Source organism: Diabrotica virgifera, chromosome 3 (assembly GCF_917563875.1).
Source record: "Diabrotica virgifera virgifera chromosome 3, PGI_DIABVI_V3a".
NCBI lineage: Eukaryota > Metazoa > Arthropoda > Insecta > Coleoptera > Chrysomelidae > Diabrotica > Diabrotica virgifera.
In genome coordinates, this window is record NC_065445.1 from 73,918,956 (window position 1) to 73,936,298 (window position 17,343).

Sequence of the window (17,343 nt, forward strand, 5' to 3'; positions counted from 1 at the left end):
TTAAATGCTAGAATATAGCACAGGGTGATGCGAACTTTGAGAAAAAAAAACAGTTTGATTGGTACACCCGGTATACAATGAAAATTTACCTGTTTAGCAATAATATTATTACAGTGGTATTGTTAAACAATTAGGCTATAACATGTTTATAAAACAATTAAATCGGCCAACAGGTTTAGGAAATATGAGACATCAAAAATCACCAAATTTTTAAGTGGGCCGATTTCTATGCACGTAAGTTTACATTCAAGCCACACAAACCAGAGACAGATGGGAAAACCTATGTCTAGCAGAGTGGACGCGTGCAGGTGAATGATGATGATTCCTGGTCATGTAATGACATATACCACCATCCACTATTTTGAATGACTATATTACTGAAGCTGTGAACAGTTATAATAATAGTCTCCCGTTTTATACCGCTCACGTGGCTTTGGGAGTATAGCAGGGTAGTCTGCTATATCTAGGGCCTACGGTATACAAGGAAGGTAACAGGGCCAGTGCTACGCTTCAACCGCCTATTATTACCCCTGGTTTTACCCAAGGTACTCATTTTATTCAGGCTGAGTCGACCTGGGGCCTATAAACATTTTAAAAATGTCTAGTTGTTCTTGCCGGCGGTAGGATTTGAACTCCGGACCACCGGCACGCTAGCCTAGCACACTACCACTCGGCTACGCCGGTCCTTGCCGGCAGTTCAGTTACCTAAAAATTTATTGAATTATTATTTTAGTCTTCACCCAGGTATACATCATTAAAAACATAGTGAAATCGTTGAATGATCCACGTCTGTCTGTCCGTCGGTCCGTAACTACAGCTTCTCGGTTATTATAGAAGATAAAGAAAAAATAACAATACTTATAAAGCAAGACAATAAGGGTAAATAATTTCAGTTGGGACTTCCGGCTCTGGAGTTACAACCAGAAGTGACATATATTTATCGTTTAAACGGATAACATGATATATCATTCGACCCGTCTTTATAAGAAGAACACCCAAACGGTTTATCACTTCCGGTTTGAACACAAAACATGCAAAATGTTAAATTGCATTTAAATTGCATGAAAAAATGTGAAAACGTTGAATTATTTACGTACCTACATCTGTACCAGGTATAGTATTTTTACTACAAAAACATTATTACGTAGGTCAAAATTTTTGACGTAAGAGAACTGTCAAAACATTAGAATGTGACTTTTCATTATTGCTATGTTTATTATAAACACGGCAATAATGAAAAGTCACATTCTAATGTTTTGACAGTTCTCTTACGTCAAAAATTTTGACCTACGTAATAACGTTTTTGTAGTAAAAATACTATACTGTGAGCGGCCGTGGAGTAACGGCATAATCGCTGGCCTCATACGCCAGTGCACGTGGGCTCGAGCCCTGCCAAAGACAAACCATTTTCATTTCCAATAATGACACGAGCCGTCTCACCGTGCCTCGGAGAGCACGTAAAGCCGTCGGTCCCCCTGGGCTAGTGTACATCGGCACTAGTTACCTAAGACAGGGTTAAAGATGTAAATGGCGCCGGAACTGTCCGAAAGGATCTCCGGATCCTGTCCGGAATAAGGGTAAATAATTTCAGTTGGGACTTCCGGTTCTGGAGTTACAACCAGAAGTGACATATATTTATCGTTTAAACGGATAACATGATATATCATTCGACCCGTCTTTATAAGAAGAACCCAAATATGTAGATATCACTTCCGGTTTGAACACAAAACATGCAAAATGTTAAATTACATTTAAATTGCATGAAAAAACGTGAAAACGTTGAATTATCCACGTTCCTACATCTGTACCAGGTACTGTGAGCGGCCGTGGAGTAACGGCATAATCGCTGGTCTCATACGCCAGTGCACGTGGGCTCGAGCCCTGCCAAAGACAAACCATTTTCATTTCCAATAATGACACGAGCCGTCTCACCGTGCCTCGGAGAGCACGTAAAGCCGTCGGTCCCCCTGGGCTAGTGTACATCAGCACTAGTTACCTAAAACAGGGTTAAAGATGTAAATGGCGCCGGAAGTGTCCGAAAGGATCTCCCCGGCAAAAATGCCATACGATATTATTATTACCAGGTACTTCCGGTTTTTATACCAACATCATCATCATTGGCTCTACAACCCATGGTGAATCTTGGTCTATTCCAGGATCAGCTTCCATTCCTTCCTATCCTTCTCCTTGGTTTTCCAATTTCGTACTCTTAATACTCGTAAGTAGTCTTCCACCTGGTCCTTAAATCATGCTCTGGGTCTGCCTCTTCTCCTCACGCCATCTGGTCATTGGTTATAAATGTGTTTCCACGGCTCCATCTCATTCATTCTCTCTAAGTGGCCTAGCCACCGCAGTCTATTTATTTTGATATATCTACCAATACTAGGCTCACTACAAAAGCGATCAAGCTCAAAGTTATAGCGTCTACGCCATAATCCATTTTCCTGCACGCCTTTATAGATATGTCTAAGGATTTTACGTTCAAAACAGCCTAACCGTGCTTCATCACTTTTTGTTATCGTCCACGTTTCTGGCGCGTAAGTGAGGACGGGCTTGATTAGAGTTCTGTATATCAACATTTTCATTCTTTTTGTGACTATGTGTGATGCTAAAAGTTCCTTTAACCCTGCTCTCCCGTTCGGGTACCCTTGTTACCCATGGTATGTTCGGGTCAATATGACCCGCGTATTGAAACCGTTAAAAATTACCCGTGTATGTATGTTTCGTTGGTAGTATTTTTTATTTTCTAAAATTGTTTGTTAGTCAGGCACGTCTACACAGGTTTCTGCAAGCTAGAACTTGTAAAAAATTTGTAGTGTAGCTGGACCATGTCAGGTTGAAAAGCACGTCACGTAGAATAATGTGGGCGTGATTGACAAGTGGTAGGAGTGATATGCAAAGCCACGGGCCAAGTCCATTCAATTATTATGTATTTCATTATTTTTCATTTCAGCCCATTTTTTCATGTTGATAATGTCGCATCGAAGAGCGCTAACCGAGAATGAGCTTCGCGAGCTCGCGAACGCGTCAGAAAGTGATGAATCTATATCAGAAACAGAAAACCACACAAGTAGTGAGAGTGGGGAAGATAGTAGTGATGATTCTGTTATTCCATTATACGTACAACATCCTGTAGAACCTTCTGTAACAGTTCCTTCCAAAGATGGTAATATACAGTGGTCGCTCGATCCGCCTAATCAACGCGCTCGTTTTTCTACATCCAATGTTATAAATAATACACCAGGAGTTACAAGGTACGCATGTGTACGAATTTTCGATATTCAAAATTCATTTGACGTGCTCTTTTCTGACATAGTTGCAAACCAAATTATTAATATGACCAACTTGGAAGGACAACGCGTTTTTGGAACCGACTGGAAAGACTTGGATAAAATTGTTTTTCAAGCATACATTGGTCTTTTGTTGTTAGCTGGAGTTTTTAAGTCCCATTGTAAATCAACGAAAAGTTTGTGGAATGAAGAAACGGGTCGTAGTATATTTCGAGCAACAATGTCCCTAGAAGTATTTACAAAAAATTCACAGGTAATACGTTTTGATAATAAGTGATATGTCCTTAAGTACCTTAACCATTGTTTAATTAATAAGACCACTGTCGATGGAATAATTCATATTTATTACTAATATGTTATTCAATACATTTTACATCCAGTTTTTCTATAACTGCTTTTCTTGCCCCGTTGTTCTCCCCTCTACCTGTCAGTCCGCATGGAACATCACCGCAGAACAGTAAGTGCCAGATGGCCATCTCTCTCAAAGCTACCAACTCACTTTAAGCTGTGTTTACACTTAAAACATCCCAACTTATCACCCTCACCCTTAATTTATATCTACCCAAATATGATTAATATGATTATGTAAAACCTAACTGAACAATTTTTTTTTTTTTTTTTTTTACTTACTCTAGAATGAAATCATTGTATTTCTTTGGCATATTTGTAACGCGTCTGCTTCTACCTGTTTGAGACATATTATCAGATGGATAATTAACAATAATGTTTTGTTCATTATCTGACCTGTAAACTGTATCAGTTGATGATCTGTTGCCAGTGTCTGAAGAAGTAGCCATGTCCAGCAAAACTGGCTCACCTTGGGTTTCCATCGTTAACTTCTCCAAATTTGATTCAGATTGTGTTATACTCTCACCTACCGGATGTACTACGTTTGGTAGTTTTATATATTGAAAGTCATTGTTACTGTCAAGTTCATTTTCCCTGTTGTTTGCAAACTCAGTGCTACACCTGCCTACCTGATTCGTATGACGCTTCCATACCTGACCACTATCTAATCTGCAATAATAAGTTTTCTTACCTACTTTATTTATTATTTTAGCTGCCACCCACAACTTTCGGTTTGTTTCCCTATAGTCTCTTACCATAACCCTTTCTCCTATTTCAAAACATCTTTTCTCCTTTATAGAAATATTTTGCTGTTCTTTACTGGGCTTTTCGGCCATCATTGATATTCTTGTTCGCAATGATCTATTATATACAAGTTCAGCTGGTGACTTTTCTGTTACTGGGTGTTTTGTGTTGCGATATGTTAGTAAATATCTTGATATTAATGTAGACAGTGGAATACCAGAGTTTCTTGGATCATCTAGGGCTGTTTTCAGCTTCATTTTAAATGTCCTGACATACCGTTCTGCAGCTCCGTTGCTGGATGGATGGTAAGGTGCCCCTGTTAAATGCTTAATCCCATTTTTCTTAAAGAATATTTCCATGGTTTTGTCAACTAGTTGAGGTCCATTGTCACTCACACATAACCTTGGTAGTCCCATTCTGGCAAAAACTTCCCTTAGTTTTTCTTGCGTTTCTGCTGCTGTCGCCCTACTCATAGGAAATACCTCTACCCATTTGCTGTAAGCATCCACCAATATTAAGCACAACTTGCTTTTTAATTGCAAAAAATCTATATGCACTCTGTCAAATACCTTGTCCACTTCAGGCCACGGTGAAAACTCTGATGGAGGGTTGTCTCTATTCTTTAAACATGGACCACAACTTTTTACCCTATGCTCTATGTCGGAATCTATTTTAGGCCAGTAAACATATGATCTCGCTAATGACTTGCACCTGACTATTCCAAAATGTCCTGCATGGAGCTCATCGAGGATTTGTGGTCTTAGACTTGATGGTACCACAATACGATGTCCCCACATTATTATGTGCTCATCTAAATACAACTCTTGTCGTTTATGGTAAAATGGCATTATTTCATCACTTAAATGTTTGGGCCATCTTTCCGTTTTAATATACATCTTTATTGCCCTTAAAATGCCATCTTTGTCTGTTTCTTCTCTAAGTACTTTGTTGTTAATTGGCCAGTATTCTATAGACTCCGTGAAATGAATATATGTCATTCCTTCCGCTGGTTCCTCTACTGTTCCCGTAACCTGCACTGGTGACCTTGATAAATAATCAGCTACAGGATTGTTTATTCCCTTGATATGTTCAATACTGTAATCAAACGATGACAAAAATAAAGCCCACCTTTGTATCCTGTTTGCGGACATTTTAGGGATGCTCCTGTGTTCTCCAAATAATGCAACTAGCGCTTTTTGATCTGTCCTTAATTTAAACTTATTACAGCAGAGGTACTGGTAAAATTTATTTATGGTAAAATGAACTGCTAAAGCCTCTTTTTCAACTGTAGAATATTTTTTTTCTGCTGGCATGAGAGTTCTTGACACACATGCTACTGTTCTCTCCTCTCCCTCTTTAACTTGGCTTAACATGCCTGAAATACCCTTGTCACTTGCATCTGTTGTTACTATTATTGGAAGGTCAGGGTCAAAATAAACTAAACAACTATCTGATGCTATTATATCTTTTATAATATTGAATGCCCTTTCACATTCTTTTGACCAGAAAAACTTTACATTACCTTTTAAAAGCTTGTATATTGGTTCTAAGATCTGGGCAGCCCGAGGTATAAATTTATGGTAATAATTTACTAGCCCTGTAAAAGCTCTAACTTCTGTTATATTTTCTGGTTTAGGTGCATTTATTATTGCAGCAATTTTACTATCTGTTTTCTTAAGGCCTTCTTTTGATATTTTGTACCCCAAGTATTCAACTTCCTCTTTAAAAAATACACATTTTTCTTTACAAACTGTCAGCCCAGCCTTTTCAAGTTTGCTAAGAACTTCCCTCAAGTTAGTCATATGTTCTTCTGCTGTTTCCCCCGTTACTATTATATCATCTAAAAAGTTTGTTACATTTTTCATGCCCTTAAAGAGATTTTCAATTTCTCGTTGAAATATACTACTTGCTGATTTTATTCCGAATGGTAATCTTTTAACTGCGTACAAACCCCTGTGAGTGTTCCACGCTAACAACTTACTTGATTCAATATTTAAGGAGAACTGCATATAAGCTAGTTGTAAATCAATTTTTGAAAAACGTTGACCTTTTTTTAGTTTATTCCATAATTCATCAATTTTTGGAAGTGGATATTTCACATCTTCTAAATGTTTATTTATTGTTGTTTTGTAATCCCCACATATTCGTATTTTCCCATTTGATTTTTGAACAAAGACTAAAGGTGTTCCCCAATCTGAATTGTCTATTAATTCTATTACTCCCTCTTTCTCTAACCTATCTAACTCTAACTCTACCTCTTTCGCATAGGCTAAAGGAACAGCTCTGTGCTTGCAAAAAACTGGTTTAGCATTTTCCACAACTTTAATTGAAATTTCCTTATGATTAAAGTTTCCTAACTTACTAGTAAATACGTTTGAAAAACTGTTTATTAGATCTAGAATTTTACTATTACTTACAATTTGATTCATCATTTCAAGCCTAATATTGAAGGCCTTTATCCAGTCTCTCCCTAGAATATTTGCAGAACCTTTTTGAACAACGTATAGCTTTACTGGTATTTTCTTGCTTTTATAGCCCATATCTATTATAAAATATCCCTCTGGTGAAAAGACACTACCTTCATAACTTTTTAGCAACAGATCATCACTGGTTAGCCTAAAATGAGAAAAATTATTTATATATGTTTCTTTTGTGATTGCACTTATACCAGCGCCACTATCAATGATCATCTCATATATTTTGCCTTCAATCTTTACCTGGATTTTAAAGGGATTGTCTACCTTGACTTGTACATGGCACAGATCAACAATTCTTGATTCTATGCTGTCTAATGTATAAATGTCCTCTTCCGCCTCACTATCTATAAAATTAACACTATCTTTATGTGCCAAACAGACCCTAGCCAAGTGCCCAATTTTTTTACATATATTACAAATGTAATCTTTATATTTACAACTATTTTTGTGTTTATTTCCACATATCTTACATTTTGACATCTGATTGACACTTGAATTTACATTGACGTTTGAGCTGCCATGCATTGTCCGCCTTGTCCCATGTTGCCAACCTCCATCCTGTCCCTGCCGACGAACTCGAGAACTCGACGATGACGAAGCTTGCTGATGATCTATCACATGAACATTTACAGTTGACCTCGAGCTTGTTTTTGAAGCCATAATAGCATTTTCTGTCTTCATTGCCAAACTCACCATCTGCTCCATTGTCGCCTTTTCATCCTCTTCGCATAATCTGTCGAGAATTTTACTAGGACACATACCACTCACGAACTTATTTAGCAGCACTTTGGTTAGATCTGCCCCAAACTTGCACGTAACTGCAGCACTTCTTATCCTAGCATACCAGTCCGCTATTTTTTCCTCAGTTTCTTGCCGCAGGTCAAAAAATGTACATCTCTCTCTCCATGTACTCACTTGACCTCCGTAATGGGTAGCTAATAACTGTGATAATTCTGCAAATGTTTTGGTTTTGGGAGCTTCTGGAAAACATAGATCTCTCAACAAGGTGTATGTGGGTGCACTTACCGAACTGATTAGGATCGCCACTTTAATAGCTTCCTCTTCAACCCCATTTGCCACAAAATGTTGTTCCAATCTTTCTTCGTAAATATTCCACGGTTGTAAATCTGGAATAAATTCTTCGAACTTTTTGTTCGCCATCTTGATTCACTAACAAAGGTACCGGACATCGGTTTACATAAAACAATTAGTATTTACTTCGTTACCACTTTTATCCTCGTCGCCATTGATATGTCCTTAAGTACCTTAACCATTGTTTAATTAATAAGACCACTGTCGATGGAATAATTCATATTTATTACTAATATGTTATTCAATACATTTTACATCCAGTTTTTCTATAACTGCTTTTCTTGCCCCGTTGTTCTCCCCTCTACCTGTCAGTCCGCATGGAACATCACCGCAGAACAGTAAGTGCCAGATGGCCATCTCTCTCAAAGCTACCAACTCACTTTAAGCTGTGTTTACACTTAAAACATCCCAACTTATCAATAAGACTACTAGATAGGATAGGAGACGTTCTGATAAACTAGCTGCAATACGTGAAATTTGGGAAAAATGGGTAGAAAATCTAGCAAAATTTTTGAATTCTGATGAAAATGTTACCATGGACGAGCAATTAGTTGCTTTTAGAGGCCGCTGTCCCTTCAAACAGTACATTCCAAGCCAGCCAGCGAAATATGGCATCAAAATTTGGGTTTTATGTGACAGTAATACTTCTTATGCTCTAAAATTGCAGATATAGGTACACAGGAAAAGAAGCAGGTGCTGCGCCAGAACGAAATCAGGGAATGCGTGTAGTGTGCGACTTGAGCAGTGATTTGAAGGGCCATAATATTACTTGTGATAACTTTTTTACATCTTACAACTTAGGACAGTTTCTTCTAAAAAGAAAAATTACAATGCTGGGTACCATAAGAAAAAATAAACCAGAGCTTCCAGCACAAATCGCGAATAAAGAAGTTCATAGTTCGTCGTTTTACTTCAAGCAAGATAAAACTGTTGTCAACTATATTCCTAAAAAGAACAAAAATGTTGTTCTTATGAGTACTTTGCATCATGGAAAGACTATTAGTGACAGAAATGACAAAAAGCCTTAAATTATTTTAGATTATAATTCGACTAAAGGAGCAGTGGATACTCTAGATCAGCTTGTTGGTACATACACATGTAAGAGGAAGACAAATCGCTGGCCTATGGTTGTTTTTTATAATATGCTGGACATTTCTGCCTACAATGCGTTCATTTTATGGACGTCAATAAATCCCCAATGGAATACAAATAAACTGACAAAACGGCGAATTTTTCTTGAGGAATTGGGAAAAACACTGGTGAAACCACTTATCCTTTCTAGGAAAAATTTACCAAGAATTAGAGACTCACAAGAATTGGTAAAAAGGACACGGGCAGAAACGAGTAGACAAGATGGAAATTCCAGTGAACCGTCTATAGACAATCCCACTCCGCCTGCTAAACGAGCACGGTGTAAATGCTCTAAAAGTGATAACAAGACTAATATTTTATGTTGTATAATGTCATCAACATATTTGTAAAAACCATTCTTTTTATTACTGTCCCAGTTGTAAACTAAACTAAATTTTGTAGATATTATTATTAGCAGGCTTTTCTGGTTAATGAAAGAAAAAAAATCGTTTTATTTTTGTTAATAAAGTTTAATTTACATAAACAACCTAATTTTTGTTTATTTATTCATAATTTTTTTGTTAATAAAATTTTGTTTAGCACCATTCGCTTATTTTATTAAGATTAAGGAGCGTAAACCATAGTGGGTCATACTGACCCGAACAGTACATTTGTGTAGTTGACTCGAACGGGACAGCAGGGTTAATCCATAGTACGCTCTATTGGCGAGATATATACGTCCGTTAACTTCTGCAGTTGCTGTATTACTTTGGTTGATTTGTGAGCCATGATTATACTCTTATGGGTGGTTCGCCAAAATAAGCGGCATATTGTGTAACTCGCTTTTTTCTTAAGTCCTTTACATACTGTGTTTCAAATTATGTTGTCAAAGTTAAGTCATACAATAGATGAATGTACGCCATTTAACATTAATTTAAAAAAAAAGTATTTTTACAAGCATTTTATGCAATTTTAATGTCAAAATATCAACTCCGAGGCTGTAACCCATCTTGTTTTTTGATCTGTTTTATAGTATTACACACTGAAAAGTTACGAAAGTGCAGACTATTTTATCAATAATTAATTAAAAACCCAATGTAATTTAAAACTGTCAAATTAATAACTTTCATTTTTAAAATCAAACCATAAAAATCTACTACTAAAAACTGTAACCAACTTTGTGCATCAACACCGAGGCTTCATGAAAATATATGAAAATTTAGGCCAAACTGCACTATACTGTATGGCAGGCAGCTTGACAAGAGAGAAACGCTTCAGTCTAACCCAAATTGTGGAAGAAAGTGGACGAACATGATATCGTTAAGCGATAGAAAATTTATCAAGGTGTCTTAAGCTAAGCGTATGTTTTTATACAGTCAACACCGAAGCCTTCGTAAAAACTCAATTTTGCTAATTTTTGTAATATGTTTTTCTTTTAAGTAGGTATGCGCTATAAATTTTTTTAAACCCCCTGAATAAAGCAGAATTATTTTTAAAATTTGTAGAAAGTAGAATTAAAAATGTATGAAATCATCAACACCGAAGCCATCAACTCCGAAGCCCAGTCGAGCCTCAGAGTTGACGAACGTGCCTCGGAGTTGTTGAAAGTATGTGAGTGGTCATTCTTAAACTAAAAAAATACAATTTAAATTTAGTCTGATATAGGAAAAGGGTTACTGGGTAAGCTCTCAAGATGTTTCGGTCGGTTTGGTAATATTTCCTTCTTTTCATAGAAACTGGCTCGTATACACTGGAGTACGACGGAAAAATGAAGGCGAAAACTCGCAAAATCGTTAAATAAAGATTGTATGAGAGAAAGTAATATTTATGCAGCTATGCTCATTTCTGTAAGAATATACCATTTTGGGTAGTCTTCTCTAATGTTGATAAAAGAGACATCTGTCTATGTAGGCACATTATGTGAAAACATGGAGCTCATGTGTGGAAGCGGATAACAAATAATTATGTTGCGCAGACAAGACTGAAGAATGTATAGAAAGGAAATGCCAAGATTGTGTTCAAAAGCAGATTAGATTTTTGAAGTTTAACGGAGAAGACACGGCTACATATTGGCAAGTTTTGTCAACACGAAGGCCGGTCTAAATCAACTCCGACGCAATTGATATTTTACCTATTTTTCATGTTTTTCTGTAGTAGTTTATATCAAAATGGAAGTGTTTTGTATAGTTTTATTACATACCAATTTTTATTTAATTGTTACAATCATAAATTTCAATTAACAGAGAATTACGTCAACACCGTGGACACTTAGTCAACTCCGAAGTCACATTTTCGTTTTTCGGAAAATATTTAAAAATGATCTCTGCTGGTATCATGGGTAAGTTGAATAGCTCATTTTATAAAAAATATTTAAAAATGAACTAATTCTAAACCATGTTTTAAATTAAATTTCTCTACCTCAAAATTGCCGTCTATTTTGGCGAATCACCCTTATCTTACTCCGAAAGTATATGTTCCAACCATTAGATCTTCAGGTTTTGCTACTTGATTATTATTTGTGACCTTCATATACTTAGTTTTATTAGTGTTAACGTATAGCCCCATTCTTTTTGCTGCTTCCTCCAACGCCGTGAACGATTGAACCAGGTGCGCTTTTCTTCTTGCTATGATATCAATGCCGTCTGCATGCACTAGTATTTGTACACTCCTGTTAATAATGGTCGCTCTTGTTGCTATTCTGGATTCTCTAATAGCTTTTTCTAGGGTAATGTTGAATAAAAGACACGATAGGCTATCTCCCTCTCGAAGTCCTGTTTGTGTCTGGAAAATTCTTGATACTCCGTTCTGTACTCTTACCTTACACTACACTGGACTGTTGAGAGCGCTGCTTTCACCAATTTTACCAAGTGCATTGGGATATTAAATTCTACCATGGCTTTGTATAGTGCGTTTCTTTCTACACTGTCATAGGCACATCTAAAATCCACAAACAAATAGTGAGTATCAAATCCATACTCATATGTTTTTTCAAAACTTGTCTTTTATACCACTTTCCGGTATGTCCGGTACCTCTAGGTCAGTGGCGGCCCGTGAGGTAGTGCCATAGAGCCATGGCACTACCTTGCTAACTATCCATAAATATATTTTTTATCTTCAAAACTTTTTAATTCCTATTAATTTTTTTGTGTGTATTTCTTTTGATCTTCATAAATTATATAAAATATGGCAACTATGGGCGCAATACAATCCCTGCCGACAGCGGAGAGTATTCGACAGGAGAATCTCCTTCGCGCCGAAGTCAGTACTGGCACGAGTAAAGAGAGAAAGATTTTACGAGCATTATATGTAAGTGACAGAGAAAGAGCTATATTGGACTATTAGTATACCTTAACATTAGAATCTCTGTGCCAGGCACGAGGGTATGAAGCCAGGTCTATTTATTTTGAGTTTCTTTACGTGCTGGTTTGTCGCTTTTATTATGTATATTTTCTGTTAAAAAGTTTTTGTATTTATAATTAAACTTTTGGTGCATCATGATCGTGGGTATTTTGATAATATTTTGATTATTTCTTAAGTTTAATTTATTAATTGACAATAAAGATTAGTATTTTAAAATTTTTTTGGTGGTTTTTCGCTAGAAAAAAAAAACTACAAATGTTATAAGGTGTTGTGGAGCTTTCGAGTTAGCTTTAAGAGGTCAAGACGAAAAAGAAAATTCAGAAAATAGAGGCATATTATAAGGAGCTGGTCAATTTTAGCGCCGAATTAGACAACGACTTAAAGATTCATATTATTCAAAGTACCAGATCTTTCAAAGGTCTACCTTCTCCGGACATTTAGTTGCTTCTAATTTATGTATGTCGGAGAAGTTTTCTGCTTATAAGCATCAGTTCTCCGAATCATTTCTTAATGAACCATGGAGACAATTTTAATTTTTAAGCAAAACTCCCAAGTAGCAATTTTTCGACGCATTGGTTGTCAGTACAAACAAATGCACTGTATATAACGTTGCCACAGTGGACTTTCAGTTGTTTCGCCCAACGACCCCTAACCCGACTGACATTACGATGTTACAACGTTAAGTAATATCTTTAGTTATATGGGCAACTAAGTTATTACTATTGTGACAACTACATATCACAGTTAAGTTTTTTCAACAATCGCAACTACTTAAAAACGTTATAATGCTAAACTAATTTACGCCCATGGGTTTTCTGGCCGACTAGGTAGTTGTCTCTCACGACCCCAGGGCCTTTACGTATAGTTCTATAGATGTGTGACACGTTTACGGCAACTTCAGGAGCAAAAAAAGAATTTACTTTATAACCTTACTTTTTTCTTATTATTTTATATTTTATTTTGCTGGAAATTCTCGATTTATTTAACAACCTGTTTATTTGTTTTTTATTAGCTGGTTTCTCCATTGTCCATTGTTTTATCAGTAGATTTGATAAGCTTAAATCTTTGTATCAGCTTTGCTAGACAGGGTTGCCAGACCAGTTCTTACTCTTTCAGTACTATATCCGTTGCAAGATAATTTGGCTGACACTCCGACAAAATATGTACTTTTTGTACATATTTTGTCTGAATTCCATCCGAATTATCTTGCAGCGGATAGTAGTTTTGCTTTCAAAAAATCAATAGAAATCAGTAGATTCGTTTTAGGCCCTGTAAATACAGTAAAATCTGTGTTAACGGTTACCTGTCAAAATCGCCCGGTTTCATAATCAACTTAAAGTAAACATTAAGTAAAGTTCACTTTAAAGTTGACATTTACCCATAGGGCTTTTCATTCACAGTCATTTGTTTCGAGCTTCTGTCAAATGTCGTATAAACCGTACATATTATACACAGACTATACAACATATGACAGAAGCTCGAAACAAATGACAATCGATGAAAAGCCCTATATATGAATTGTGATAAAGGTAGGTACCAACTTACTTAAAATTTAAAAAACTGATTATGAAACCGAGCGTTACAATCATTTTGAAAATTCTCCAAACCAATTATATGAAGATTTCCTTATTTAGATCTGGTATTTACCAGTTTCATTTCTCTGTCCATCTATTATCATCATCTACGTCCTGAATCTTATTTTCGGTAATGACATTGGGAAATTGTAACAAAATGTCTGAAAATTAATTTAGAAATGGGGTGAATACTATTAAAAAGCAAATTTTATTTTAGTGATAACAAAATATTGAAATATACCAAACATCTAATAAAAAACATTGCCTATTAGAATTTTTTAAATAATATCAAAAATATACCAAAACAGTAGATATCTACTAAATGTGGCAACGCTGTTAAAGAGAATGATGCACTTCATTGCACTGGTCATATGACCTCTGTCACCCAATAAGAGGGTGCGTTCTAAAGTGGTTGGGATAGTCGGTCCAGGCCGTGTTTGGTCGGCGATTGGACTTCTCGGTTGTCTCATCCGTCTATGGTTGGTAATAAGGTATATTTTAAGTAATATTGGTAATGATGTTTAATGCACCATTTTGGTTTTTTTTGGGATGTAAAGAAAATAAAAACACAAAATATAAAAAATGCAGGCATTTTCTAATACCTTTAAAAGCACCATCAATACATTAAATTTATACAAAACATCTTTAACATAAATTCTGGCTTTTATATTAAAATTAGATTTTTTAAATTTACATATTTTTTGTTAAAAAGGTGATAAAAAATGAGCGCGTGTGTTTTTTAAAGGTGGAATATCCATATTTGACGGTAATCTGAGATGCGTTTATAAATTTCACATCAGGTAATTTTGTTTAAGCCCTTATTTATGTATTTATATAAATTTAAATACCTGATATGATGTCAAAATAGTTTACTTTTTATATAGGTAAAAAAACATAACCAGTCCGACTCTTTGAGCGACCATTGCACGCAGGCACTTTTTATAGTCGCTTCAGTTGTCTTATGCAACGCTTAAGGTTGCCTAGGCAACGTCAAGACAACTCAAAAATCGTCCACCAAATTAGTGCAGAATTGGGTCGTCTTCTAGGCAATAACAACGTTGTAACAAAACGTTGCCACGCGGTAGACAACGTTGTCGCATCGACAAATTGCTACTTGGGCTGGGTTTAAAACTGAATTAGAAGTAGGTACTGTATTAGCGAGACGAATTAAGTACTACCTCTGGGGCTGTTTCGCTATCGGTTTTATTGTAGAGGGAAGGTTCAAAAAGCACATTTGAAGAAACTATTAAACTTTTAAGTATTTTAGTTACCATTCCTATATCAACATCTGAAGCAGAACGCTGTTTTTCGATGTTTACATCGAAACCTAGTGCTTTAGGTATGCTATCTGCAGAAAAGCATTTTGTAAATTGTATTGATAATTTTAATTATAAAGTCATTGAAAACTTTGCAACCAAAAAATAGAAGAGTGAACTTCATATATCGTAAACTTTAAAAGTGACATTACAAAAATTTGTGCATGTGTGTGAATAATGAAATAGTATTATTTTTATAAATTGGTAAATAGAGACTAAATCGTAATAACAATTTTCAAGCACTATCAGCAGTAAATGCTGGTGGTAGGTTAAGAGGTTTTTATTATTAATTAATTTACGGAACTGTTTTGATCAATGTTGGACAATTGCTTGGCACCTCAGATCAATAAACTTAAGATATGTACATAAGATAAAAGTATCCGCGCATATTTTTTTTAGTTTTTGTTGTCAGTATACCTTTTTTTGACAATATCGTGAATCCGTCACTAAAAATTTTGGCGGCTGCCCGAGTTGTGGCACTACCTTCTTAAAGTGGTACGAGCCGCCACTGCTCTAGGTATGCATAAAGGTGTAACCGGAAGTGTCACATTATAGTCGCAGAAATAGTACATGGGATATATCAATCATCGCATATTAAAAAGTCGAGCTCGAATATTTAGTTCCGGTTTTGATCATTTCCGGTTAAAAAGTTAAGAGCGGAAGTTTGGCAAAATGACTCAAAATTGGTAAAATCGTATATTAATCGACACAAAGTTACACGGAGAGTTCAAATATCGACTTATGGTTCCACTTTGTCACATTGGGTGAAAACTTAGGGCTTCAATTACTTGTTAATTTATTGTTTAGTGGAAAATTGTTTAAAAAAAAATAAAAGAAAACAACTTACCACCCGGTCACAGAATACCTTGCCATCACAACGATATTATTCCTTTGTTCTTGGCAAATATAATCAGTTGTTAATAGTTTACCGTTAATAGTATCAGTTTCTGCAATATGAGTTTGGTTTATAAAGACTTTTGCATCGATGTTGACACTGTCTATCCAGTCTCCACCAATAAATGAGGGAAGTTTACATCCTGCCTCTACAGGATTTTGCTTTACTAAAAATATATTTTAAATAATTAGTACGTTCTTTAAAGGTAAAATATTGCAAAACCTCTAAATTTTAAAGAACCCCTTGGATTGACATGAAATTTGGTTTACTTATAGCTAACAAGTCAAAGAAAAAAAGTGATATTGTGCCGATGTGTGCTTTTGCCCTAGGGGTCAGTTTCACCCTCTTTTGGGGGTGAAAAATATATGTTCGAAATAAGTCCGGAAATGGATAAAATGACTAATTCTAAGCAACTTTTGTTCTACAAGTTTTTTCATCAAGTTAATACTTTTCGAGTTATTTGCGAGTGAATATGTTAATTTTTCTAGAAAATAACCACGTTTTCAGACGGTTTTTCGCAAATAACTCAAAAAGTAATTATTTGGTCGAAAAAAAATCCTAACCAAAAATATGGCACGTAAAAAAGTGAAAAACATGGTGTATATATTAGGTCACTATACCTAGTAGAAGCAGAGTTATAGCTAATGAAAAATAGGTTCATATTCGTCAAATTCCAAATCGAATATTTTAACGTGCCATAACCAAAAAACGAAGCACTTTTTTGGGGAAAACTCATTTTACCTTTTTGTAAAGTATTTAAAAAATGCTTATTTTTGTTAAAAAAAAAATTTAGCATCAAAAGTAAACAAGTTACGCTCAAAATAAAGTTGGTCCCTTTTTTTGGTAAGAAATCTGGAAAATCACCCTCTAATAGGGAACTTGCACAATTTTTTTTTATTACGTAATAATGTTCAGTTTTGTATAAAAATGAGATTTCCAAAATTTCAGGCTTCAAAAACTCATAATAACTTAGAAATACATAATATTTAAAGTCTTCTGTGTCTTAAAATAGTTCAGACGACCCGTGACGTCACAGAGTTTGACTATGTGGTTCTGTTTATGGTTATATTTACGTATATTCTTCTTCTTCTTTAGTTTATTAGCCTCCACATACTTGGGTATTTAGCCAGATCGTCGTCGGGGAATAAAGGAAAATTTTTTTTATTCTAATGACAC

At 35.5% G+C, this 17,343-nt stretch overlaps 1 protein-coding gene across 2 annotated transcripts in view; it reads right to left on the reverse strand.

The window, feature by feature from the left end:
* The window catches only part of LOC126881136 (uncharacterized), a 94,624-nt gene that overhangs the window by 26,182 nt on the left and 51,099 nt on the right, over positions 1-17,343 (reverse strand). For both annotated transcript variants that reach the window (XM_050645201.1, XM_050645200.1), the window contains one exon: positions 16,120-16,333. In XM_050645201.1, coding sequence (XP_050501158.1) covers positions 16,120-16,333 — 214 coding nt within the window. The remainder of the gene's footprint in view (positions 1-16,119; positions 16,334-17,343) is intronic.